At 44.4% G+C, this 26,899-nt stretch overlaps 2 protein-coding genes and 3 non-coding genes across 5 annotated transcripts; 3 read left to right on the forward strand and 2 right to left on the reverse strand.

Annotated features, from left to right (window-relative positions):
• Positions 1-442: 442 nt before the first annotated feature.
• timm9 (translocase of inner mitochondrial membrane 9 homolog) lies at positions 443-4,493 on the forward strand. Its single transcript, XM_049597081.1, has 4 exons — positions 443-573; positions 1,121-1,175; positions 2,216-2,311; positions 3,081-4,493. Exons 2-4 carry the CDS (start codon positions 1,137-1,139, stop codon positions 3,213-3,215), a joined length of 270 nt encoding a protein of 89 aa, XP_049453038.1. The 5' UTR covers positions 443-573; positions 1,121-1,136; the 3' UTR covers positions 3,216-4,493.
• Positions 1,978-2,059, forward strand: LOC125901493 (small nucleolar RNA SNORD53/SNORD92). Its single transcript, XR_007450987.1, has one exon. It is a non-coding gene; the product is annotated as a small nucleolar RNA SNORD53/SNORD92 (small nucleolar RNA).
• LOC125901494 (small nucleolar RNA SNORD53/SNORD92) lies at positions 2,583-2,664 on the forward strand. The gene has a single exon (XR_007450988.1). It is a non-coding gene; the product is annotated as a small nucleolar RNA SNORD53/SNORD92 (small nucleolar RNA).
• A 1,194-nt stretch (positions 4,494-5,687) lies between the features above and the next one.
• Positions 5,688-26,231, reverse strand: arid4a (AT rich interactive domain 4A (RBP1-like)). Its single transcript, XM_049595880.1, has 25 exons — positions 26,124-26,231; positions 25,067-25,117; positions 22,631-22,741; positions 21,465-21,530; positions 21,219-21,309; positions 17,945-18,024; positions 17,715-17,812; positions 16,062-16,191; positions 15,042-15,121; positions 14,885-14,955; positions 14,576-14,757; positions 14,415-14,487; positions 14,215-14,309; positions 13,851-13,948; positions 13,520-13,763; positions 12,814-13,028; positions 12,453-12,611; positions 12,271-12,352; positions 11,821-12,034; positions 11,670-11,732; positions 10,067-11,587; positions 9,649-9,753; positions 8,031-8,183; positions 7,629-7,775; positions 5,688-7,539 (listed from the first exon to the last, which is right to left on the reverse strand). Exons 2-25 carry the CDS (start codon positions 25,070-25,072, stop codon positions 7,436-7,438), a joined length of 4,188 nt encoding a protein of 1,395 aa, XP_049451837.1. The 5' UTR covers positions 25,073-25,117; positions 26,124-26,231; the 3' UTR covers positions 5,688-7,435.
• On the reverse strand, positions 18,314-18,399 carry LOC125901495 (small nucleolar RNA SNORD53/SNORD92). Its single transcript, XR_007450989.1, has one exon. It is a non-coding gene; the product is annotated as a small nucleolar RNA SNORD53/SNORD92 (small nucleolar RNA).
• Positions 26,232-26,899: the final 668 nt, after the last annotated feature.

Raw genomic sequence — 26,899 nt, forward strand, 5'->3', positions numbered from 1 at the left:
AAAATACAGAATAAAAATGGACAGCTTTAAAACAAGCAATATTAAACCCAAAATAAGATTACTAGAAAGAAAAGCCCAAAAGTATGTTAATATATACTTCTACATATTTATATAGAAAAGCAAAGAAACCTTTAAATATTTACATTTATTCCTATAAAATCTAAAAAGCATATATTTATTTATTTTATTAAAATATCAAGATTATTTGTTCTAAATGAAAAACAGAACTTAGATATGACGTCACTGACCGTTAGGTGGAACTTCATGTTGTTGAGTACTTGTATCACTCCGGATGTTTCTTCACTCGCGCACAGCTTGTTTCCAAGGGGAACTTTCATCACAATTTTTTTTATAATTTTTTTTCCCTTAGAGATAAACGTAATAGTAAAGTAATAATCTGTTTTAAAGTCGCTCTTCCGGCGAATTTATTTTGCGTTTACTTTTAAAATAAAAAGATAAAATAAATAAATAGATAAGCGGTGTGAATGTGCGGTGTAACGTTGATTTCTGTCCGCCGTCTCTCACGTGTCCTTCAGTCCGCTGAAGGAGCTTCACGTTAAACATCGTCCTCAGGTGAGATCAATTTATTTATCAATTAGTAACATCTGATCATTAATCATATTTAAGATTTACACACTCAGTGGCTGTTTGAGGCTGTCGGTGTGAAACTGACGGAAGACTTTGAACGTTACAACTAAATCTCACGGAAATATGAAGCTAATGCTAGCTAGCGTTAGCTGTTAGCTAACTGATCTTGCGGGGAAATAATTGAATAATTAGCTTTAATATATTAAAAGAGAACAATTTATCTGTAAGTTATTATAAAGAACTGATCACAGTGCAGCTGCTTTATCGGAGATCTGATCTGAACCAAACTCCGTTCAATAAATCGTCTTTTTTACCGACAGGGCGCTGCTGCGCAGTGACACACCAGAATTTAAAATATCATTTATTTAAGTTTATGAATAAAGTTTAGGAAAATACCGTTAATAGTATTTATGTCTGATTGTCCTGATCAATGCTCGTGTTTATGCGGAACACGTGATTGTGGATGAGGGATTGAATACTGTGTCACATTTTTCTAATGGAGTCTGGTGTGCTGTGTGTTTGTTCTTCACAGACTCTGAATCGGAATCATGGCGGTGCAGGTGACTGAATCCGATCAGATCAAACAGGTAACCGCTGTCTTTGTTTGCTTTTAACAGTTTTAATTACATGTTGGTATCAAATAATGATTCAGCTGCAAAATCCACCTGAAATAAAACTGCCTCTCTCAGGATCAGAGTTAAAAAGCAGACCTTATTAAAGCTGCAAGCAACCATGAACAGGCCCTCGCTCCTTCGCACAACCCTGCTGGCAGGACTCTGGCTGATGCCACTGTTCATTTCTGTGAAAGTCGGACCTTGCACGCAGGAGTGAGACAGTATATCCTCCACTTCCTGTTTACACATGGTGCTGAAGAACACATTGTACATCAATTGTAGACCCCACCATGTCAATTTAATGTTAATCAAAATATAAGATGTACTTCCTGTTGCCAGAAGGTGGTGCAATCACCATGACACCCAATGTGCATGTTGATGGCTTTGGGTGTCTGAAGTCGTAAAAGACCTGTGAAGTTTGGGGCAGATTGGACCATGTATGCTAGAGTAACATACCACTTCCTGTTTCTTGGCGGAACATGGAAATTTGTTGGCTCGACGAAAACTCAAGCTTTAATCAACTTTTAATGTCAAAGGTCTTTAGATAGTGCAGACGAAATTTGAAGTCAATCAGCTCAAATCTGTAGGAGGAGTTTGTTAAAGTACGACTCCTGGAAATGGCCAAAAAAAGAAAAAAGAAAATTACACATCTAACTCAAAATGGCCGACTTCCTGTTGGATTTAGGGTATGGCCCCTCAAATAAGTTGTTGTGCAAGTAAACACATCATCAGCTGTGGAGACAGAGCTGCTGTGATGACGTGTCTGGCTGTCGGGGAGGAGTGATGATACTGAGAAAGGTTTCGCTCAATGAGCTGATGTCATGTGATGTCACAACTTCTCTTGGCTGTCTGACCAATCCCCTGCCACTTTACCACCGCTGTGACCACTCACACCAACACGATTCTCACCAGTAAAACGAGAGTCTTAGTACTTATTATATGTCACATCAGGAGTGAAACCACAGTTAATAATAATAATGATGGTAATGACGAGTTGTGTGTTGTTGTTTCAGTTTAAGGAGTTTCTGGGGACGTACAACAAGGTGACGGAGAACTGCTTCATGGACTGCGTCAGAGACTTCACCACCAGGGAGGTGAAGCCAGAGGAGGTAAACACAGTTGTTGACTTCCTGTTAACACAAACTCTCAGTCACTGCAGAGAGAAAATCAGTCAGTGTTCAGATTAATTTATTCATGTTTCAGTCACAGTTCAGGTGAAACTCCAGCTCAGATCAGCAACTGTTATTATAAGTCTTCTTGACGGGGCGTTCAAAGACACTCCGACATCTTTAGGTTGTCACAGAAGGGAAAAAAAACATTGCGCCAGAAAACATCCCTCATATTTTACAATATTCTTCGATGACGTGTCTGGCTGTCGGGGAGGAGTGATGATACTGAGAAAGGTTTCGCTCAATGACCTGATGTCATGTGATGTCACAACTTCTCTTGGCTGTCTGACCAATCCCCAGCCACTTTACCTCCGCTGTGAGCACTCACACCAACACGATTCTCACCAGTAAAACTAGTCAGTTCGAGGAGACAGGTTAATGTGTTTTAATTTGTACGCATCCTTTATTCAACTGTTTTTTCTTCTAAATACTACAATACCCATGAGCCTCAGCTGCAGGCGTGATCTAGAATCAGACAGGGATTTAAACTAGTAACAGCTTTATCAGGTTTCTACTGAGTGAAATCTTCAGCTGAATTAACAAGTTTAATTCGGAGTTCTGTGATTGGCTGTTTGTTGATGAAATGCACCCTGGGAGTTGCAGTTGACTTTTAAGGCAGCAGATATTTCCTAACACAGTTGCTCGTCTTTTGTTTTGGTGATTCAGCAGTTTATTTCATATAATAATTCATAATTGTTTGTGGTTTCAGTCGAGCTGCTCCGAGTCGTGTCTCCAGAAGTATCTAAAGATGACTCAGCGGATCTCGATGCGGTTCCAGGAGTACCACATCCAGCAGAACGAGGCTCTGGCTGCTAAAGCCGGACTGCTGGGACAACCTCGCTGAACCGCACTGAACCGGTCTGATGTGGACTCATAACACAGCCCCTGCAGGCGGCTCCTGGTCCAGCAGGTCCAGGACGTTGGCTGAGTAAAGACTGAACTGTTCATCTGTCTGAAGCCGAGCTGAAGCACTGCTCTGTCTCAGAGCATCATGGGAGATGTAGTGTAAAACAGGAGGGCAGATGTGCTTAACTCGTGGACACAAACTGTTGAGGTGTCCTTTAATGTTGTATTTAATTTTTCAGTTTTATGTTGAAATATTTTATTAAACATTGTGAACATGTTTTTTTCTTAATGTGTGGAAATAAAAAAATCTAATGTCACAGTAAAAAAAAAAAAAAATCAGAAGTAACTACAGTTATGTTTCAGCATGTTCATACGTTGTATTATCATGATATGTCAGGAACACCTTGAGGGATTTGGCACAAACGTCCACTTGGACTCAACGATGTGATTAGAATTTGGTGCTCAAAGGTCAGTGTGACCTCACCAAACATGTTTTTGGCCACAACTTATGAACTTAATTGAATAAGCAGGTGTCTGGAACTTGTGGAGCATCTGTGAGTGTCTTCAAGGTTTCCCAGCTTTCGTCACCGAACGTAATGCCAAGGTGTTTTTTTTCCCAGGCTGCTTTGAAGCCAAATTATATTTGTGAGAAGACCAACAAGTGTCTTCGTTAAGTTTTCTGTGATTTCTAAGTGGATTTATAGACGTCAGAGACCACTAGAGTTGCACTTATAGTTTACGTGGATGTCTGTTAAAACATGAATGCTGCGCACACATCTTCCCTCAGCAGCACAAATCTATGATCTATCAAAGATCTGTACAATCAGTACAGTTTTAAAGTGGACACCCAAGATTAGTGTCACCAATTCAGTATCTCACCAAACGTCTCCCCTTCTGTTCCTGAGGTATGACGTTGAAAACATTTACAGTCAAGTTGACCTTTGACCTTTTGGATATAAAATGTTAATCATTTGTGTGAAATGTCATAATAAGCTACGTATTCTTGACTCATGTCCAAAAACATGTTTTCCGAGGTCACAGCGACCTTTGACCACCAAATTTTAATCAGTTCATCGATGAGTCCATGGAAATTGGCGGCGCAGATGGTGAGGTGGAAGCCTGAAATTGTGGAATGTTTTGGCGCACGCCATATTTTGCTTTTGTCTGTCTATACATTATTAGTATTGATCTTATGCACCGTTTTAAAAATGAGACCGCTGGTCTGAACCGGCTCAATAAAACACTGCTCTACAATGAGCAGTTTGATCCTGAAAAATTGGAGCTAAAATAGTGTTGAGTTTCTGTTTTAGTGCAGTGTAGTTTTAATTTAATTAAATCCACCAACGAACCACTTTTACTGAGGTTTACATGTCAGAGTGTTCTGTGTTCGGTGCAATGCCTTTTGGACAGAACCAAGATAGCTGTTTCCAGTCTTAATGCTAAGCTAAGCTAAGCTAAGCAGTTGCAGCTTCATGTTAATGAGACTGAAGAACCTGGGGAGGATTTCGCTGAATTAGATTTCCCACACATTCCTACCAATATATTTTGATAAGTTTTCCATACGTTCTGCATTTACCTCACTTCCATGACATACGTAGTTGAAACAGGCAGGCCTATACAGAGACACAGCCATACATTATTAAACATGCACTTCACAGACATTTGCAAATGAGCAAACTGCTAGCTTTACTTTCTTGTTAGTCATTCCAGCCGCCAACTAGTGGCATATGGCAGTAGACCGATGAGTGTTGGTTAACCTGCTACACAACAGATTTTCAGCACTTTCCCATTTCTCTCCTGCGTGTTCTTCTTTGTAAAAGGGGGCGTGGCCTGGGCAATGACAGTATCATGTAATACTAGTGACATTTTCAGTGTTAATGCAGCATATCACCAAATTTTAAATGAGTAATACGAGGAACATACACTCATTAACCACTTTATTAGGTACACCTGTTATACTACTTGTTAACGCAAATAGGTAATGAGCCAATCACGTGGCAGCAACTCAGTGCAAGATGATAGAAAGGCAACAGGAAGTCAAATAAGCACTGGTTCCAACCAAGGTGTGCAGAAGAGCATCTCTGAAGCAACAACACCTTGTCCAACCTTGAAGCAGATGGGCTACAGCAGCAGAAGACCACACCAGGTGCCACTCCTGTCAGCTAACAACAGGAAACTGAGGCTACAATTCACACGGGTTTTCTCACCAAAACTGGACAATAGAAGATTGGAAAAACCACATTCAGATGGAAGCATGGATCCATCCTGCCTTGTATCAACGCTTCAGGCTGCTGCTGCTGGTGTAATGGTGTGGGGGAGATTTTCTTAGTACCAACTGAGCATGGTTTAAACACCACAGCCTGCCTGAGTATTGTTCGGTATTCGATCAATGACTTTACAACAAGGAGCACCTGAACGCACCGCTCCTGTAGTCAAGCTGGTCTTGGATCAGGATCAAGACTCGTGGAAACATATTTAAAAACTTTATTAGAAACAGAGAGCTGTTTATTGTCACACAGTTCCAACATGGCTTCTCTTTTCAGGAGGAAGTGTGTGTGTGTGTGTTTGTGTGTATTTACAGTCGTCGCTCTCGAACCGCCGCTAACAAAACACCACATAGAAAAAAACAACAGAGGAGGAGTTCATAATACAAACAGTCTTCTCTTAAAAAATATTATAAATCATTCTTTACAGGCGTGTAAAACGTACTTCTCAAATACATGGTGTGTTTTATTCTTTTCTTTACTCCGAGCTTTTATGTACAAACACAGAAATGTTGAGGAAACAGCCGTCTGTCAGACAGAAACCACAGAAGAAGAGTCGGGGAGTGCAGCAGAGGTTCTCCAGGAGCAACATCAGTGCTAATTGTACAGAAGATCAAAGCCGCCAGAAGAAAAATAAACCGATGAAATATGAAGGATACTCGTGGTATGAATCATGACCACGAGTCATAAATATTAACGAGTCAGAGTCGAGAGATGAGGCCACATTACAGACGTTTTTCAAAAAATTAAATTCAAAATCACTTGAGGTCAGAATACTGACAAAGTTTTTAAGTCAAAAGTAAATATCAAAGTCTCAATTTTAATTAACTAAAGGAACATTGAGATGATAAATTTACTTTTTTTTGTAATTAATGAACTTTCAAGTCAGAATTTTGAGATAAAAAGTCACATTATTTTAATTTTGAATTAGTCAATTGAAAATTAGTAGAAGTTTCATTTTTTCAATTGAAATTTTTTAGATTAAAATGGCATTTTAAGACTTTGAGTAACAAAGTGAACGAATTGTGATTCAAATCCAGATTTAGCCAGTTCAAACAATGAGATCTGATCTTCAATTTCCTCAATCAAAATCATGAGATATGGAAGTTACACTTATTAAGTTTACATCAAAAATTTTAAGACTTTTTAAATCAAAATCATGCCATTTTTATTATGAGTATTTTTCATTTAATTATTTTACAATCTCTAAATGAGTTTTCTATGCTCAGTTTATTTTCCTGGCAGTAATGATCTTCCATACGACCAACACACATTAGAAAACTGAATAAATAAGATTTATTTTAATTATTTTACACAAAAATAACAAAAAAAACCAACCTGTCTCTACAAATATTTAATTTTCTCTCCGACTGTGACATCAGAAACTTTTTGGACATTTTTTTTGTTTGTTTTTACCAAAATAAAAGCTCTGATTCCGTATAAAAAAGACCAAAAACATTCACAGCAGGAAGTCAGGAAACTTTTTTTTTTTTTATCTTTTCTTGTTTTCTTAAAAAACGCTGAGTTAACGAGAAAAGAAAAAGAAAAGAAAGATTGCATAATGAGCTTCAGGAATCTGTTTCCTGTTTGAACTTAAAGAAAATTAAACCAGAGAAAATTACCTCTCACTTTATTTTGAAATTAGGAGATGCACTGACGCACTGGAGGAAGGGAAGGAAGGGAGGAAGGAGGGAAGAAAGGAACGAAAGTGTTCTGTGGCGGCTGAACAGACAGCTGATTTTTCTGTCTCCTTTCTCTCCTCAAACAGGAAGTCAGTCCACAAGTGAGGGGCGGGGCTAATGTCAGGTGGTAGTCCCCTATCCCCCTCCCCCCTCTGACCTGGAGGGATTTTGTTTTTTTTCCCATCATGCCCTCAGAGCTGGCTGAGTGGGCGGAGTCTGTGGTTGGAAGGGCTGTGGCTGATGATGTGGGCGTGTCACTGGTGGGCGTGTCATCACCTGCACTCCACAGCGACGGTGTTCTGAGTCGGGGAGGCCGAGGACGGACTCATACCTGTGTCTGAGGAGCCCGACGACGTGGACGCCGTTGTGTTGGACACTGAGGGGACAAAAAAATAATAATCAACTGACAGGAAACAGTCAAGTATGTGATGGACTGCATTTGCCAGCATGCCCTGTGCCTCCTACCTTCTCTCTCCTTCTTCTTCAGTCTCTTCCTCCGTCTGTCGATGGACGCCACCTCCGACTTCAGGGTCATGTAGTACTTCCTGATCTCCTGCAGCTTCTCCTGCAGGAAGGAGATCCTCTCTGTGCTCGACATGCTGTCCAGCTCATCTGAGGAGGAGGAGGAGGAGGGAGACCAGTTATTATACCAACTAGATTAGTAGTACTATAAATATAAGAAGTAAAAAAACATTAACATTTCATCTGTTTACTTGGTTCACATCACAATACAAATACACAGAGCCTTCATCAGAGCGTCTGATGATGATGATAGAGATGTTTTTATATTTTGTCCTCCAGGACTTGGAAATTTGGAACGTGCTCCTAACGTTAGTAGGATAAATATTCGAAATACTGTCAGCATACCGATCTGGAAGGTCCACTTGTACGTCCTCTGAGGGGAGAAGTTGTGTTTGTCTTTACTGTGAGACGACGGAGATGAGAGACCTGGACAACGAGACTTGTGAGACTTTTGAGACAGAGACAGACGAGACTGGTCCTCACTGTCACTGCTGTGACCTGGAGGAGGACAGAGGGGGAAGGAAACGAAGTTATTGAAAATAAAAATTAGTATTAAAACAACAAAATTAACATCACTTGAAATAAAAATCAATCTTCGGTCGTCAACTTGTTTAATCTTTAAGGGTGCTTTACATCTGCCCTGCTTGGTTCGGTTCAGTGGAATTTAAGTTTGTTTGCCCCTCAGTGCGGTTCGTTTGGGCAGGTGTGAACACATTCCCATATGTATATTCTGACCAATCAAGAGCAGCTTTCTCACACAAGGCATTTGATCTGGTCCTCTTGTAAATGCTGCCGTGAGAACACAAACCAACTCTAGGCAATTATACAACTTTGGAACAACATGAGTCCCTGATTCAGACCACAGGAGACGAGTCTAGGGCTGAAAGCAGCCTTTAACAACATTCTGGAGATGTCCGATGACCATGTGATGTCAAGGAAAGCTCCAGAACCAAGAATGTTAACAAGAGGAGAAGTCACAGTGTCATATCATTGGGTTAACACACATACAGTGAAATCTGCTCTGCACTTGCTGAAAGGCTCAATAGCTGGCGTACGATCATAGAAGAGGGGTCTGCAGTCGGCCTTGAGTCTGCAAGGGCTGGGAAGTGCAGACATTTAGATTCAGCCAGAGTTCTGACAGGCCGAGGACACCCAAAAGGCACCTGAGTGGACACCATCCTTTCATTTCATGTGCCATCTGCTGTAACCCTCCAACATCGCAGCCCCAGTTACATTAAACATGTGTCATATCACATAGCTCCTGTGGCGTCAAAGAGTGTGTCCCCGCCTTCTTTGAATAGCCTTGATCAGAACCAGGAAGTGAGCGGACCTTTACAAGGCCCCCAGGAAGAGCGCCAGGCTTGAAGCCAATATGACAAGTAGTTAAATGTAAAATCACAACTTTGAGGTCACATGATATCATGGGACTTTTCCCATAGACTTACATTGTGAAAGAGACATCTGTGAATCAGTGGCAACATTTTTTTTTAAGCCTTAAAAGCCCTGTGAAATGTCTCGTTTCACTGTATGGGATTCGCTCCATTCAGTCCGATAACATTTGGAAAGTCAAGTTAGCAGAGCGCTAAACAGGAAGTCAGCACAACTCCAGTGCGCCTTCTCTATGGGCCTGAAGATGCAGAAGATTGAGGTCATTTTCTAACCAAGACATCAAACTTTCCTTGTTTCATGCGTCACAGAGTAACTTTCATAGAATGAAGGAGGCCGCTCCTCCAACACTGGATCCACCTCTCTTTTAACATCCATGACCTTTACATCGTTTCTCTGAACTTCAGACAATAAATGTTCACGTGAAACACTTGTCACTGCAGTAATGTCTCAACTGTTTGCTCCGCCCACAACCTGTCAGTGACATCATCTCTGACATCATCATCTCTCTCACACACACACACACACACACACACACACACACACACACACACACACACACAGAATGTCAGCTCACCTGCTCCGTTCTTCTCCACCTTCCCAGGTGTGTTTGGTCGTTTCTGGTTGCGTTTCTGTTTCTTGGCCGTCGGGCTCGAGTTACAGTCCATCACCCTCTTCTGACCTGTAGGGTCAAAGGTCACACAGGTCACTCTCTACAACAACTAACCAATTAGGAGTCCAGGAGTCCTTCCACTGACTCGTGTAAGCTTCAAGCTTTACAGCGGTGCAACTTTATGTTTTAGTTACACTGAACTTCATTTATTTACATGTTCACCACTGTTCACACCTCATACAGGCCTCTGCTCTCAGGAAAGAGGAGGAGGAGGAGGACGAGAAGATGGGGAGAGATAGAGAGAAGGAAGGGGGGAAACAGGAGTAGAGAGGAGGCGTTATCTGTGGCACTGGTCAAACCTCATACAGGTCTTGACTCTTACCTCTGTCCTTCGTATCCTGCAGTGACAGAAGGGAGGTGGAGGAAGAGGAGGCGCTGCCATCAAACCCGGGACTGGAGTCTCCCTCCTGCTCCCCCCTTGTTACTCCTCTCTCCTCCTCAGCAGCGCTCCTGGCTGGGTGGAGCTCCTCAGGGCAGGCGGCAGCGCTGGGTGTTGTGACTGGCATGAAGGGCCTGAGCTGCGGCTGGGGGAGGTGGGGGGTGTGTGGGGAGGGGAGGGAGGTGTGGAGGAGGCTGGGCAGCGGGGGCGGAGCTGGTTGTGACTCCCTCATCATCAGGAGGAGGTGCTCTGGGGCGGTGGAAGGCTTCTCCTTCTCATCTGGGTCGTCTAGGTCCACCTCGTGGCAGACCAGTGCGTCGGGGCCGATCTCCAGCTCCTCTGCGGGGGAGGGGCCCGGGGCCTCCGGAGCAGGAGTTGGCGTCCCAGTGTGCACCTCTGACTCCTTTGTGGCTCCACCCATAAGACGCTCCTCTGACACCTTCCTCGGCGTCTCCTCCATCGGGCGGGGCCACTCCTCTGTCTTCATTACTCCCTCACTTCTTCTCTCTGACTCCCCCCTGCGGAGGGGGGAGGAGAGGTTCATCTTGGGTGGGGCAGGGGAAGTTTTCGGGGAGGCGGCCTCCTCCTGCCTCCTGTCGGGGCGGAGCTTCTTGTCTGCTGCTCGTTGCTCTGCTGCTTTACGTTTAAGCGTGGAGCTGCTCCTCTCTTCAGATAACCGCCCCTCCTCCTCCTCCTGCTCCTCCTCTGTGGCGGAGTCTGTGTCAGAGTCAGCGGCGGGAGACTCAGGGGGGAGGTGCTGAGTGGGGAGGAAGTGAAGAACCACCATGGGCTCATCCTGTCTCTTTAGGACGCCGCGAGGAGGAGATGCCACATGGGAGGGGCTGGCAGTGGGGGCTGGGGTGCAGAGGGGTATTCTGGGAGGAGTTTCAGATCCCGCCTCCCTGAGGAGGGCCCTACGCCCTTTGGACCTGGGGGAGGACAGAGGAGTGGACCTGCTGTCCTCTTCTTCTGCAGGGACAGGCTGAGGGGAGGACAGCTGCTCCTCAGGAGGCAAGTTGTTGTCAGGCAGAGGAGACGCCCTGCTGGGGGACGTTTTGTCCGTCTCTTGGACAGACAGCGTCTTCATGACTCGCTCCGGAGACGTTTTTTCCTCCTTATCCAGTTGAACGAGCAACATGGCAGCTTCTACTGTTGGCTCCTCCCTCTGCTCCGCCTCCTCCTTTTCTGATTGGCTCAGGAATTTGTCCGTTTTCGGAGGTGTGCTGGGACTCGGCGGTGCCGTGGCGACAGGCAGCTGACTTGCTATTGCCGCGGCAACAGCACTGTCATTTTCACTGGCGGTCGTTGTGACACTGGTGACCTCATTCGTGTCCTCCTTCACCTCCTCCTCCTTCTCCTTCTCCTTCTGGCAGGGTGGGGCTTCAGTCCTCCCTCGCCAGGGCGACGGCTTCTTGTCAGGTGGGTCTTCTGTTTCGCTGTCCTCTGATGAGTTCCCAGAATCCTCTGCAGGAAGACAGAGGAGTAAATTGGTTAGTTAGTTCTCTTAAACACCGGATCAGTGACAGGAAACAGGAAGTGTTCTCACCATTGGATGCTCTGTCGGAGTCGTACATTCCCGACGTTCTCCTGGTTCTCCTGCGAGGAGTGTCTGCGGGGAAGAGGACACATCATCAGCATCATCACACCAGTATTAAACAACAGATTCTCCTGGACTGAGCATGCTCAGTGTCTCTTACTGTCTCCGTTGGCCATGCTGGACGGCGTCTCCGTTCTCTTGCCGTTGGAACGTCCTTCTGTGCTGGGTGTTTTGGAGACGCTGCGTCCCGCTGAGCCTGTGGGCGTCGTCCTGATTTGAGGACGACCTCGCTTCCCTCCTGGAGGCTTCCCCACCGGCAGCGATGGCGGCTTCTCTTCCTCTTTGTCTCTGTCCCGCTCCACCTCGTCCTTGTTCTGTTGGGGACACAGAGGACATAAATCCTTCTCTGCAGGGTGCACACTAATTAAACTAATGTCTGCTGAAAGTGATCAAACTAAATCACTGTCCAAATGTTTACAGATATTTTTGAAAAGGTTATTTCACAATATATCTCAGTCTGTTATTTATTTATTTATTTATTTATTTATTTACACATATTTGATTGCTATGTATTCAGCGCCAGCAGGTCACATGACCTCACCAAACTCACCTTCACCTTCTTCCTCTGTCTCTTCTTCGTCCCTTTCTCCGCTGGCCAGATGATCCGGTCAGCCTTCACCCACTCATCGTATCTGTGGATCAGACACACCTGCGTCAGAACAGACTCTGCCCCAACACTGCACCTTTAACTGATCAGCTGACAACAGACTCCGCCTCCGACACTGCACTCACCTGACGTTCCAGCCGTAGTAGTGAACCAGGTAAAACTGCTCTCCGTTGTCCACGTCCGTCTTCTTGATGTGAGCCTCGTAGATCTTCTGAGTCTTCCCTCTGCCGTACTTCACCCGGACCTTCGTCCCCGTCACAGAGTCCCCATCCTCCTCATCCTCACTGGTCACACACACACACACACGGTTTAAAGCGCTCTTAGATTGTAATCTATTACTTTATACGTAAAGTAATATTTGTAGCCGACAGTATATATTGCGGCACCTGTACTTTTACTTCAGTTAAGTATCTGAGTACTTCCACTACTGACAGTTTTCATGTTTTAGTTGAATTACAGAAATCTGAATGTTTATTTCAGTCTCACCCGTCTCCTCTCCTCCTCTCCCCCTCCTCATCCTCTTCGTCGTCCTCATCCTCCTCCTCTTCCTCAGAGCCTTTCTCAGAGTCTTCCATTCTTCTGTTGCTGCGTCTTCTCACCTCCCTCTGCTCCTCAACGCTGTCTCCTCCCCCTCTCTTCTCTGGTCTTGAGGGCGACTCTCTGTCTGGCTTCACCTGATTCCCAACACACCTCCTCCTCCCCTATAACACGCACACACACAGAGTCAGTCCATGTCAGAAGACAAACAGAAAACAACAAACAAGAAATACTTCCACTGGACTCACAGACCACAAACTAGAAATATGACAACTTTAAACGATCATCAAACTCACAAAGTCTTCTTTTTAAATCAAAGTTATTACAGCTGTGATAACAAATCAATCACCATCGTCCTGTTCAAGAGACAAAAATCCATGAGGAGGAGCAACAGGTAAGAAGGACGCTCCTCATTATAGTAATAAGAAGAATAAGAACAAGAACAAGAAGGAAAAAAGCAGCAGAAGAAGCAGCAGAGGATGAAGCAGACAAAGAAAAAGAAAAAGAAGACGACAAGGAAGAAGAAGCAGATGAAGAAGAAGAAGAAGAAGAAGAAGACAAGGAAGAAGAAGAAGCAGACGAAGAAGAAGAAGACCACCTAACAATTATAAAATTCACATTAAGTGGGTTAAAGTCTGATGTGTTGGTGTCTCACCCTCGGGGACAACTGTCTCTCCTTCACCTCCTCCTCTTCCTCTTCGCTCTCACTCTCTGACTCCGCCTCCTCCACCTTGTCATCCTCAGCCTCTGCCTTCATCGGTGGTGTGGAGGGCTCTTTAATCTCTGCTGCCGGTGGCTTGTGATTTGCCGCTGTGGTGGGAGGGCGGGGGTTGTTGTGATGGATGGTCCTGAAGGTGATGGAGGCGGAGCGGCAGTACTCCTCAAACCCGTACAGGTACCTGACGACACAAGTGACACTGTTAGCAAACAGCAGGGGGGGCTGATGGGGAAACCAGGTGGAGGTGTGCTTAGGTGAGTTCTCTTACTTCTTGTAGGCCGTCTTGACGTTGTAGGAAGCAGCAGAGTTGAGGACGGGGATTCCCAGATCCATGTAGACCTGCTTCCACACGGTCCCAGACTCAATCTACAACACAACAACACAGTGTCAGAGACAGGAAGGGAGACGGACAGGGAGACAGAAAACTGATCATCAGGCAGCTGAACGTCAGGCAACTGAGCGTCAGACAACTGAACATCAGGCTGCTTATCGTCAGGCGGCTAGGCATCAGGCAGCTGAGCGTCAGACGGCTGATGGACAGACGGCTGAAGTCAGGCAGCTGATTGTCAACTAGCTACTCGCCTGGCAGCTGATGAATTTGACAGGGAGACAAGGAGGGAGACAGTGCTCACCTTGTGACAGCCTCCATGGTGATAGACCAGTCTGAAGAGCTTGAAGAGGTTCAGGTCTTTATAACCCAACACTGGAGGCTTGTTGATGGGAGTTCCTGATGGACAGACAGACATTAAAAGATTTAAACTGGATTTTGACACAGGAGCCTTTGAACAGATGCTGCCACATTCCAGCAGTTGAACCATTCCTGAGGTCTCACCTCTGTCCTCCATGAACTTGTAGAGCTGCTGCAGGAAGTGGTCTCTCTCCTCTGGATCTGGCTCCTCCTCCGGCTGGACAGACACACAGACAGACAGGTAAACACCTGATCCCCATCTACAGATAGACAAGTCAACGTCTACAGCCATGTGTAACACTCACCTCCTCCTTTATGTGTTTCTTCTTTTTCTTCTCGTCTTCATCCTCCTCATCCTCATCACTCTCCTTCTCATCTTCATCGTCCTCATCATCGCTGGAGGAAGAGTCCAGGATCTGACTCATGTCCATCTTCCAGACATCTGGGACCTCCCCGGTCTTTAGGAACTCCTCGGCTGCTTCAAACCCTGGGGGAAGACGAAGGGGAGGAAGCAGAGAGGAGTGAGAAAACACAGAAGCAGAAAAATGAAAATGCACAAAAGAGTCAGCGTTGAGTCTCTGCCCTGGTGCATGGTGGGAGCTGTAGTGACTCACCTCTCCTGCAGGAGTACTCAGAGATGCTGATGGAGCTGACAGTGTGGACATGTCTCCTTGCCACCGTGTAGCTGCAAGACAACAGGAAACAGGACGAAGGTGAGACACAGCCGATCAGCTTCTGAGCAATGATCAGTAATAAGAAAAGAAAACTCACAACTTGCAGTCGCTGAAGGCTCTGACCAGACACTGATCCTTCTTCACCACCAGCTCATCGTGACAGCTGGGAGACACCACCTGCAGGACACACACACCTGAGTGAGTCCTCGTGTCTCAGGTGACACAGTAGAGACCCTTTAGACAGAGTGGATAGATCGCCACACACCAGTTTCACTTCACCATGTTCTGGGTTTCCCACACATTCATGGTGGTTTTTGGTAGGCTGCGATTAAAACAAAATCGGCCGCTACATATTGATTTTTTTATTTTTGGACCTGGACCGTTCATTACGATCGCTGCTAGAAAGAAAAATATACCTTTCGCTTATTCATTGCAACACCTGGGGACTGCAGATCCTGTTCTTGGTATAGACGTGGGCACAGTGAAAGTGAAACTTAACTGTTAAAGCACTTGGTTTACAAGTTTGCCTCTGTAGCAGCAGCTCCTCTCACTGATCCACCCCACATCCTAAAACTCCACAAATTGCTGCTGAGGACAAAAAGAACCCAGTTCCACCTGTGCTGCGTTCACAGACCCACAAAAACGTGAGCACAGCCAGAGTTTCAAAACTAAATTAATGAATAAATAAATGGAAAAAGGAATGTTGGCTGAACATTTTGTCCCCTCCAGAACACATTTCAAGCTGAGGACTTTCTTACTATTAAAGTCACGCACTTTTTAGATTTTGGTCTTTTGTATCTGACATTATATCTTTTAACTGGATGAATCATCATCTGAGTTAACGTGAGCAGCAGAGATTTTACTTCGAGATGTTACAAAGCAACGTCTGAAAAAACTAAAGAGTTATCAGAAACCTACTTCCCATGTCTGAGCTTTTTAGGAGCTTAGAAAGATTGATTTAAGAAATTTCAATACCAAGGAAGGCCTTAATGCCTTTTAAGACTTCTTCTCAAGAAGGATCCATGGAAACCCTTTGTGTGTGTGTGTGTGTGTGTGTGTGTGTGTGTGTGTGTGTGTGTGTGTGTGTGTGTGTGTGTGTGTGTGTGCTTGTGTTTACCAGAGCCAGGTACCAGCTGCTGGGCTCCTCATTCTCAATACTGCAGACCTTTCCCAGCAGCTCGTCGTTCAGCCTCCTCCTGTCGTCCTCCTCATCCTCACTAGACGAAGACTCATTCTCCTCATCAGCCCTGAGACGGACAGACAGATTCAGACAGAGAGTCATTATTCCGGTTTACAGTAAACAGGAAGTGACTTAAATTTGGTTCCAGGTATAAATCGGCTGACTGTATCTTATGTTCTTTCAGATGTCTTAATAAATCTAAATAGACTAAAATTAGAAATTATAGTTATAAATATCTTGAGATCTGTGATCTTTACGTCCTAACTTTTTCTTTCATTACTCTTTGATGGTTTCTATTTTTACCTCCACTCTTTTGAACATCTGTCTAGGGGTGTAACAATACACACATTTGTGTTAAACCACTCAGTAAGATGCTTTAGGTTCAGTACGCATTACAAACGGAATGATACCTTGAACTTTCCTTTTATATTTGAAAATAAAATATACAGCTTAAACTGTGTTTAATGTAATGTTGTCAGGGCGCCCTCCATAGCTGTGAGGCTCTCTGAGGCCTTTGCAGCAGCCCGGGTTCGATTCCAACCTGCGGCCCTTGCTGTGCGTCACTCCACCTCTCCTTTCCTAATATAATGTTCACAGTACCACTGCGCTAAACAAGGTAGCCCACACAGCCTAACAGGCAAGGTGCTGTCTACCCCTCCAGCCCCCAAACCAAAAACATTCTGTTCCAGTGAGACAAGCTGGAAGGCAGCTATGCTAAGCTAGCTCATAGCAAGATGGTTAGTAACGCCATTGTCAGAGCAAACCTACAGGTCTGGTGTTTGGAGCCACGTTGGTTTTGCTGTGAATTATGAGGGAGATGGCGAGAGAGTGGTGGATAAAGAAACTACGTGTCACATCTGCTACACGTTAATAGGTTACATCAGTGGGAATATTTTAAACATGTCAATTCATTTACGCCGACATCACCCCAGTGTGTCAGTTGGTGAAACCAGACAAAAACAAGGAGCAACACAAGCTACATGCTAACGTTATCTCCACAGCATTTAGGCAGACATTCCCAACTGATTCAGAGAGGGAAAAAGAAAGCACACTGGGGAATGGTATCATTACATTTATAGCTGCAAATATACACCACGATTATAGACCTGACTCTGTAGTGGAAAACTCAGGCTTTACTAATGTAACTGAGCCCGTGTCAGCAAGATCGTACTTCTTGCTTTGTACAAAACAAAAGCCCAAACTAAGATTTTAGTGTTTACACATTTAATTTCTCTTAAATTTTTAATTTTTCTTTCACTTCAGACACACAATTATTTCGTTTGTCGATAAAAATCATCACCGCGACACCACTGTGTCGTATTGAGCTGAACTGTTAATTTTGTGAACCACTGCACCCCTGCCTCTTACTATAATTCTTCTTCCTCTTATCATTTTTATTTATCATACGATTATTTATCTGTACTAATTTCTTTGTGCTGCTGAAGCGACTAAATTTGCCCTCAATAATGTTATATCTTATAAGACACTTCCATCTTTACAGAGTGTCGTATGTATACATGTAGTGTATTTATAATTAAAGAAGCATACAGGCTCCGTGTTGTTGATAAAGTTTAAATAAAGCCAACTCACACAGCCTGAGATGAACGGCGCCCCCCACGGTTTGACTTCTTGCCGATGACCGGAGTGCCGAAATGCTCCGGGTTGGTCAGCGGCAGCTGGTCCAACGTCTGACAGAGAAAACAATCAGATATTAAAAGATGTTCTCATATTAGACTGAGATGATTTCAGAAACAGTGGTGGAAGAAGACAGGAGTGATAAGTAGTCCCTCTGTCTGTCTGTCTGTCTGTGAGAGACTTACCTCGCTCTCTGCAAAATGTCTCTCTCCCTTCAGGCACAGAGACGTACGACGAAGAGTCTTCTCATCTCCATCGTCAAACACTGAAACACACAGACACACACTCTTCAGTTATCTGAACTTTGACCTTTGAAATCTAACATTTCTCCAATCAGAGAGGGGGTGGGACTCATCTGTCATTTAGGACACACAGTTTCCTGTTTTGTAACTGCAGGAGAAACAACAGAACCAGCAGGAGAAGAAGACGAAAGATGCTGATTGGCTACAGTTGGTGATCCACAGAGACAAACTTAATGACAGTAAAGTGCTGCTGTTAGCATGCGAACCGTGTTAGCCCCTACTGTTCATGTCTGCAGGTAACCTGACAGGGGATTGGTCAGACAGCCAAGAGAAGTTGTGACATCACTTGACATCATCAGCTCATTGAGCGAAACCTTTTCTCAGCATCATCATTCCTCCCCATCAGCCAATCACAGCCTATCATCTCGGCATCGCAGTGACCTCACACATGTGCAGTGTGAGACTGAAAGTAGAAGAATAACGGCTTATTATTACTGACTAATTTCTGTTACTGAGCACGTTCTATGAATCTGATCCGAGAACAGCTTTTAATAGCTGGACCGGTCACTGATCATTGATCCAGGAGACGGCTGTGTTTCCATGGAGACAAACTCTGAAGCTCCACAAACAGAAGCTCCTCCCACTCCTTCTCTCAATCACCTGAGTCATTAAAACAGACTCATGAAAGTGTATGATGTGTCATCAGCCTCCTGCAGTCATGTGACCTCTGACCGTGCGGATGAGTCACTTCAGAGATCAAACACACAACATGTCAGTACAGTTACTGAACTGTATCAGTGAGTTGATCCTGCAGCGGTGAGTGTTCTCATCAGGAGCACATACAGTCTGAACACTGTGTGCACCATTCTGCTACGGTTTCGTGGTTGACCGCCATCTTAAAACAGTGTGCAACGGTGCAGAACGGGCTCTGAGGTTTGTTTTCTCTTGTCTGGTGGGAGTATCAGAGGTGTTACCCAATCAGCATCAAGGTGTACATAAAAAAACTCTGGTAGATCTTTACTTATTGTACTATAGTACATGATTTCTTTGTTTCACACTTGCTTTGGCATTGTAAACATGTGTTTTCCATGATGCCAATAAAGCCTTTTGAATTAAAATAAACAACACCATGCTAAGGGCAGTGCACCTGAGTAACACAACACACATTTGTTTCTGTTTAAATAAAGGTTTTCTGTCAGGGCGAACGTAGCCCAGACTTCCATGGTGGAGAAGAGGTCATGTGACTCAGGTTACATGTTTTGGCAGCGGCCGGGAATTCCTCAACATCTTTTTACACCCTTTTACACTGCCTGCTCCAGGAGGAAATATCTGGCCATTATGCCGCCTCGCCATACTGTACATAAGGTGTGATCACAGAATGGGGGACAGAGTGGTCTCGCCTTTAATCCACCAGAGGTAGTAACAGCGCTGAAACCATGTCTGTATGAACGGGACAGCCAGCAGGACGGGTGTGACATTTTGATGACATGTTATGCATGCCACCCACCATGGGAGAATTCAAAAGCAGCTGATAGCAGTTAGCAGCTAACTCAAAGGAGAAGAAAAGTGGCAGAAAATGTCTGCAAATTGGGAAAAGAGATTCAGAAGCTCCTCACACTAGATCAGCCGCTATATAACAGGGACAGTAAAGGATTGTTACTGCCATGTTCTGTCACTGTTATTGTTTAGAAAGCGCCACTGATGTGTATGTGATGTGTATGTTATGTCACACTAGAGGCCAACGCCATTGTGCTACATGTCATGCCTGTCACGTCTCTTTTGAATCCGCTCTGACAGAATTCTGTCAAAGATCACACACTGGAGCTGAATGATGCCACCATTGTTTGGTTATATGTAAAAGTGCAAAGGAGGCATAAAGATGGGGCATCTGTGTAAAAATGGCTTTAAAGTCTTCATGTGTTTATTATCCATCTACCTAAGACTGTTAATCTGTTTATTATTGATACTTGTGTCTGTCTTCTTGTGGTGTTGAACACTACAGCATCATTCTGTGGAGTTGTCAGGTGATGAATGTTCAGACTGTAAAACTCTCTGAGGCGAATTTGTGATTTCGGGTTGTAGAAATAAAACTGACTCAACTGTGACTCACGTTGAGGCTTTAAACTCTAATGTGTGAGCTTTATGTAAAAACCTTTGACATTGGGAACCAGTCAAGAATACACAGACTGTATGTAATGTGGAAGCAAAGTTCACAACCACAAATTTCACTGACACCCCTTTTCCACCAGCATGAAACCGCTTCCCTTCTAGTTTCCACATTTCATTTTGAACTGTTCAGAGCATTCGACCAGAAATAAATTGGTTAAAACCTGAAGACTTGGTTCTGAACCAAAAAATAGCAGGAGAAGGCAACAACGGAGAAGTCAAGTGAGAAATAGTCGGAACAAAAAGAGCGCACAGTGGTCTCAGAAAAGTCTGATCCATGTTTGGTTTAGTGGTGAAAACTGATATCTGCTTTGACAGAGCAATAAATAAATAAAAAATATTGCAGATTATAAATGTAACCAGATTTTTTTTCACTACTATTTATGTCTATTAAGCAACACCCTCCACTGAAGACACATCATTGATTACAATGGTGCTGTGCGTAACTGTTGGAAACACAAGCTGCTTCACTGGATAGAAGGTTCCAAGAATCCTGAACAGAACAGGTTCAAGAACCAGAGCTAATTCAGTGGAGAAGGGGTTACTGAAACTTTTAGCAACATGTGCTGAGGCTAGCACAACAAGCTGATTGGTTGTGAGTCAGTCGCACTATGGAGAGCTCAAATGAAACAGTGGAGCTGGAAGACCTGCCTGCAGGTTCCCGCTCAGCTTCAACAACAACACAGAAAGTTGTGTGTAAGATGAGGAGGGTGTGTCTACGTTGTGAATGGAAATACATCCAACATGTTATCACACTTTCAACATCATATCCCAGATGTGCTGATCAGCAGGACGAGGAAAAAACAACCCGTATTTTCTACAACTTGTTTGACATGTTCCTTGTTTTTATCATGAAAACAGTTTACAGAAATGTTTCCTCAGTCTTCACCAGGAGGACTGTGTCTGTCTTTCCTCTCCTGTCTGCTCTTAATACATGAAAACTAACGGGTCCTTACGGCTTTGTGTGTTTCTGCTGAACTGATCTGTGACTCCTGTGGACCGTTACACCTGTAGCGTGTGGACCAATCAGCAGGCAGGAGCAGAGACTCACCCACAGTGTAGAGGCTGGCGTCTGTCAGCTTACTGATGACAGCCTCGCTGGATATACCCTCGTTTGTCTTCACCTCCACAGTGGAGCCCACCTGAAGGACACACAGAGACACAAACATCTTTCATTAATACATCTTTACGTCTCACGACAAGGATTTAGTTTTCCCCATTTCCAAGGTGATGATGACTCACTCTGCAGCAAGCTGAAGGCTCAACATCAGACACACACTCATCATCATCATCTTACCCTCAGTGGTCCTTTGATTTGGTCATCCTGCACCACCTGGGACGTACTCTCACCTTTCAGATTGACCTGGAGACACAGACAGATGAAGACACGTGAATCATATATTCTCAGAGACAGCAGACGGAGACAAACGTGGACATGCTGCTGCTTCTCAAATACTTCTTTAAATACTAGACAAACTGAACAGACGTCCACTGTTTCTGCTGCTTCACTTTATCACTGCTCTTCTGAATCACATGATGAGTGCACGGACCTCACAGAGAGACCGAAGACAACCAAACAGATACTTCACCACGTTCAGACTGACACAGTAAAAACTAACCTGACTCATCATCATCCAACAAATCACACACTCTTCTGGTGGATAACACTGTAATGTGTTTTTCTGCTGTTCACCTGGTGATAGTCTACCAAAGATTAAACAGCAGCTGTTGTTAGAGATGCACTGATTTATGGGCTGAACATTGGTATCACCGATATTCACCTTGTTGACTGCCATCAGCCTATCAGCAAACAATATGATGTTCATTGAGGTTTTTCTGTTGTGTTGCAGGCTATGAAGCAGGACTCCAAACTAACAGCGTCCAATTGTCAGTAGAAAACATGCTTGGGACGAACAGAGACCTTCACTTAGACATCTCCAGAACAAAAGGACCCAGTGAACTAACTATCAACTCATCAGAGGACGCACCCTGTTGTTTCCCTGATAATGCTAGTCAGAGTTAGCAGCTGGAGCTAACAGCTTACGAAGACTGCACTTATTCACATTATGATGTGCTCAAGCTCTCTTCGGTAAAACTGTGTGCTGGTCAAAGGTAAATTATGACCTTGTCGTGATGTGTTAAGTATAATCTTTAATATGTAGTTTTTGGTGAGAAACAAAGTTGTTGATGTTTTCACAGCAATATAAAATAGATATTAGAGGGGTGAGGTATGATATGTTATATAATGTAAAATGGCTTTTGAAGCTGTTAAAAAGTTTCCCTCATTATCCTTAATGTAAATGTTGGATCCCTATAATCAAGAAGACATTTCCCACTTCCTTTTCCTGGTTTTAAAAGCTGCATTACAGTACATGATGTCATTTTATGAGCATGCCAGACTGCTCTATTATTTGTCTTTACTTCCGGTCACCAGCTGGACTTCCTGTCAGCTGTGAGTCTTACCTTCACCTTCACCATGCGTTTAACAGTCTTGATCTTGGCCTCACAGAATGCTCCTCTGTATTTGGCACTGACATCCGTCCCCACTGTCAGGTAGGCAGGCTCGTCTGCTGCCTGAAACACACACACATATTGGAAACATCAAGACACACACACTCCCAGCATGTAATGCAGCACACAGCAGAGGAGCTGCAGCTGATGATGTGGCTTTGGCTAAAACCTGACATTTAATGATACAACTCCATTTTAGCCTTTTGTAGCATAGTTAGCTGCTAACATTAGTCTTGATTAAAGGAACACTAAATGACCATTTATCAGTTATATCAATAACTTGGAGAATCCCAAAAAGGTGAATTGAAGTAAATGGCGTCCACGTTTAACAACAGCAAAACTTTATCAAAACATCTGTTAAACTCTCACACAACTGGTGCAGCGTACTCCATGTGTCATTTATACAGCTGTATGCTCAGCACTAATTAAAGTAGGGATGTCAGTTTTGGTTCATTTTGCTTTTGATAGTCTAACACCCATTATCTGGTAACTAACAGGTTAATTTAAATGAAAAAAAGCAGAACAATGTGAAATACAAGAGGCCCTTCCTTTTAGTCTGTCGCTCCACAGACTCATCGAGCTTTAGCGCCACATTTCAAAACACAATCTGTTTAGAGGTGGTGAAATTCTGATGTTTTGTGTTGTAGATGTTTTGCCTTTTATTCTATTTCCTGTTGGCTCTGCTGACAGACAGCCAACCACATTAGCCCACTGAAACATAGTGTCCAATTCCTACCCCACTGTCTCCACCTGTACTGCATACTGGCCTGGTGGGAGCTAGCAAGCAGCAGCACTCATTCAGTGATTACTGTTGGTAACACTGGTGGGAACCAGTGAGTAAACAGCTTCATTTTGATCCAAAACCTCTTTAGCATTGTTAACCATGTTAGCACCACTAGCCGCACTGAAGCTGCTAATGGTGATAACTGTTAGTTAACAATTATCCTGGGGGGAGACCAGAGGGTGGGCACAATGTTTCTGCAACAGCGCCATCCTGACCTGCGGTAACTGCCAAATGAGCAGCACCACTAGCTCGCTCACCACATGGTGCACGATTCAGAGCACTGGCAACTGGCTAACCAGTGTAGCATGTATAACTTATTAGCTTGGCTGTGGTACAGCATAGTGTTGGCACTACTACTGAACTGAAGAGTGGTAAAATTAACCTTTAGACCAACAAAAATCAAAAATATTCTCTGCAGTTAACGATTAACAGTTACCCACTGACATCTGTAATTCAAAACATGTGCATTTTCACTACAACATTATTATTTAAAACACTCAGTACAAACAGTCTCAGGCACAGCTGAGTAGCCTGCCTGGGCTTGTGTCTGCGCTTGAACTCCGCTCATGTGGAGCTTCTACGCATGCACGCGCTCAGGCAGGCTACCTGAAGGCAGAAGCGTTTTATATTGATATATCTAAGTGAACAGTCATGGGTTTGTGATGTACTGAGCATACAACTTGGACAAATGAGACTTGGATTATTCTGCGCAAGTGAGAGAAAAAATAAGTTGTCTTCATAAATTCAGTGTAACACAACATGAGTAACTGATGTACAAATGATCACTTTGCTGGTGAAGTATTCCTTTAAATACACTAAACTTAGTCTGGGAGTTAAACTGTTTGTGGCAGACTGGAGGTCTGGACCTAGCTCCAGTTTCTTCCACAATTTAATCTATTTTACATTTAAGACTTCTGTGTTAATATATGGATGTCATTCACAGAAAAAGCTGTTAGTTCTCCTGGTTCCTCTGCTTTACTGAGAAGGGCAGGTTTAACAAGTGTCACAGAGTCCATGTCCAGACCAGGACCCAAAATAAGATGGCAACCAGATAAGTGACAGGTTTACAACTGCCATCTTTGTTTGGGAGCTGATGTGGAGACTTATGTTTAGAAATGATCCATATATGTGTAGTAACAGTAGGATGGGTGATACTGAGGGTTAGGGCTGCAGTTAACTGTTGTGTTACTTAACAAATCATCTACAGATTAATTTAAGTCATTTTGTCTATAAAACATCAGAATATAGTAAAAATATACAAACCTAAGGTGGAGTATTTAAACAGCTTGTTATATTACTGTTACTAGATATTCTGTTCCCTGTGACATGAGACCAAGACCAGGATCCTTACGCTGCAAATGTTTAAAACATGTTCATGTCAGGCCTGCAGACTGTAACAGATGTGTTGTTCCTCCATTGACTTTGATTGAAACAGGAGGTTATTACTGTGTGTGTGTGACCATCAGTGTAAAAGCTGGAGATAAACTGTGCTGAGATGACTGGTCAGACACCAGTACAAGACCATGATCAGAGCCCAGTTTAAAGGTCCCAGCAGACATGGAGCTGAGAGTGGGAACAGCTTGTGTCGCAGGTCAAACACTCACCTTCATCTTTCCGGCTATTTGAGGGAGTCCAGCTCGGAAGATTGTGGCTCACTGAAAGACACAGACAAGGCGGGACTCGTGATTAAAGTTGGCGACACATGAGGGGACAGACAGGGACAGGGTGTCAGGCTGTCCTGAGGTTGTTAAAATAATGCTAAGCTAACCAACTAGCCTCTCACTTGTGTTAGCTCAGGCATTCTTCCCTGGCTCGGTGTGGCCCCCTCCCTCCTCCTCCTCCCTGCCTGGATCAGATCTAATATGTGGCACAAACAGCTCACACTAACTTAGCTAGCGACGTTTGCTTGTACTGAACAAGGAGCCGCCGGTTTCAGCAGGTTGGAGGTTAAATATCGGCGGGTCCGTGAGGGGACACGGTGAGACGAACAGCGCGGCGGCCGGAGAGGAGCGTTCCTTCCCGCTCCGCTCCGCGTCGCCATCACAGCTCGCCATGTCAGCTCGGCTAGCTCGGCTAACTTTACCTCCCCCCCAAAAAACCGCCTGCTAGCGACCAGCTGCTGGGGGCAGACACCCGGTTCATATATAACCGAGTCACAACACGAGCAAAGTCCACACAACGGCTGTTTGAGCGGAGAACCGAGCGGCGGGTTCACTCTCTGGGGCTAAATTTAGCTAGTTGGCTAACTAGCGACTCAACTAGCTGGTTTGTGGATCATATGGCGATTTAAACCGTCTGGTAACACCACAGCGGGCTCGGCTAACGGCAACATTAGCCACCGTTTCCGGGCTAAACTAAGTTTGTGTCGAGCCGAGCCGGACCGTGTGACATTCGACGGAACAAAAACTGTTGTGGATTTATTTATTTAATATGTGGCCGCTCCACAAAGGCGCAGAAGCTTCACATTTCTTCACTGCAAAAACAAGCCGACCGCCGCTGCCATTCAATTCACAGTCAGCTCGTTACAACAGCGTCTAACTGGAACCCTCCCGGTCTCTCCGGTGACATCCACACGGCCCTCTGTCTCCGGTCCGCCGGTGATTGTACCCGTTATAAGTTTAAGCTCGGTTCAGAGCAGAATAGGAAGAATTTTATACTTACATTCACGGACGCGGCTGCTTCCCCTCTCGCTCGGGTTGCAAAGCGATACACGAACAACAAGCTGTTGAGCCCCGAGCTCTGTTTCCCGACACGCGATTGGTTGCGCTGACAGCGGTGGTCGCAGCGGGGAAATCTGATTGGTCGACCGATTCCTCGATTTTAATAGGACATATCTCTTCTGGCGCCGCCATTGGTCGATACGAACGCGGCGCCACGAGGGAAATGACGGCATCTGTTGGGTAATTGTCCAATCAGAGGCGAGTACAAAAGAAAAACCCGCCACCGGAGATCGCTATTGGCTTGTGGCGTTCTGTTCCCAGAAATGGCGCATTGCTATTGGCTGAGCGGGCTTCCTTGTCTGTACCAACACTGTAGGAAGCCCTGCCCCAATACGTGCTGGAGAGCAGCAGACCAAACTCCATTCAAAAATCCTCGGAGTGAAAATAACGTTGTTTATCGACATAGCTATGTACGTTAAAGAAAAACACACTCTGCATTTTGGAAACCAACAACATTTCTTATTTATTTACCCGAAAAAACATCAGGTAAAATACACAAAATTCAAACAACGACACCGTTTCGCTTGGTTTGCCACCACGTTTCAGTGCGAATGCTACCGCTCTGAAATAACCGGAAAAAGAGGTTAAACAGTGAACAAAAGTTTAATTTATATTTAAACACGCACTGCTTGTTGCATGACAAGTGTGCCGAAATGAACAGGTGCTATTTTAAGGTTGTTAAATGTCCTAATTTATGTTTTATTACGTCGCCAACTT

The sequence above is a fragment of the Epinephelus fuscoguttatus genome, linkage group LG14, assembly GCF_011397635.1.
Source record: "Epinephelus fuscoguttatus linkage group LG14, E.fuscoguttatus.final_Chr_v1".
Lineage (NCBI taxonomy): Eukaryota > Metazoa > Chordata > Actinopteri > Perciformes > Serranidae > Epinephelus > Epinephelus fuscoguttatus.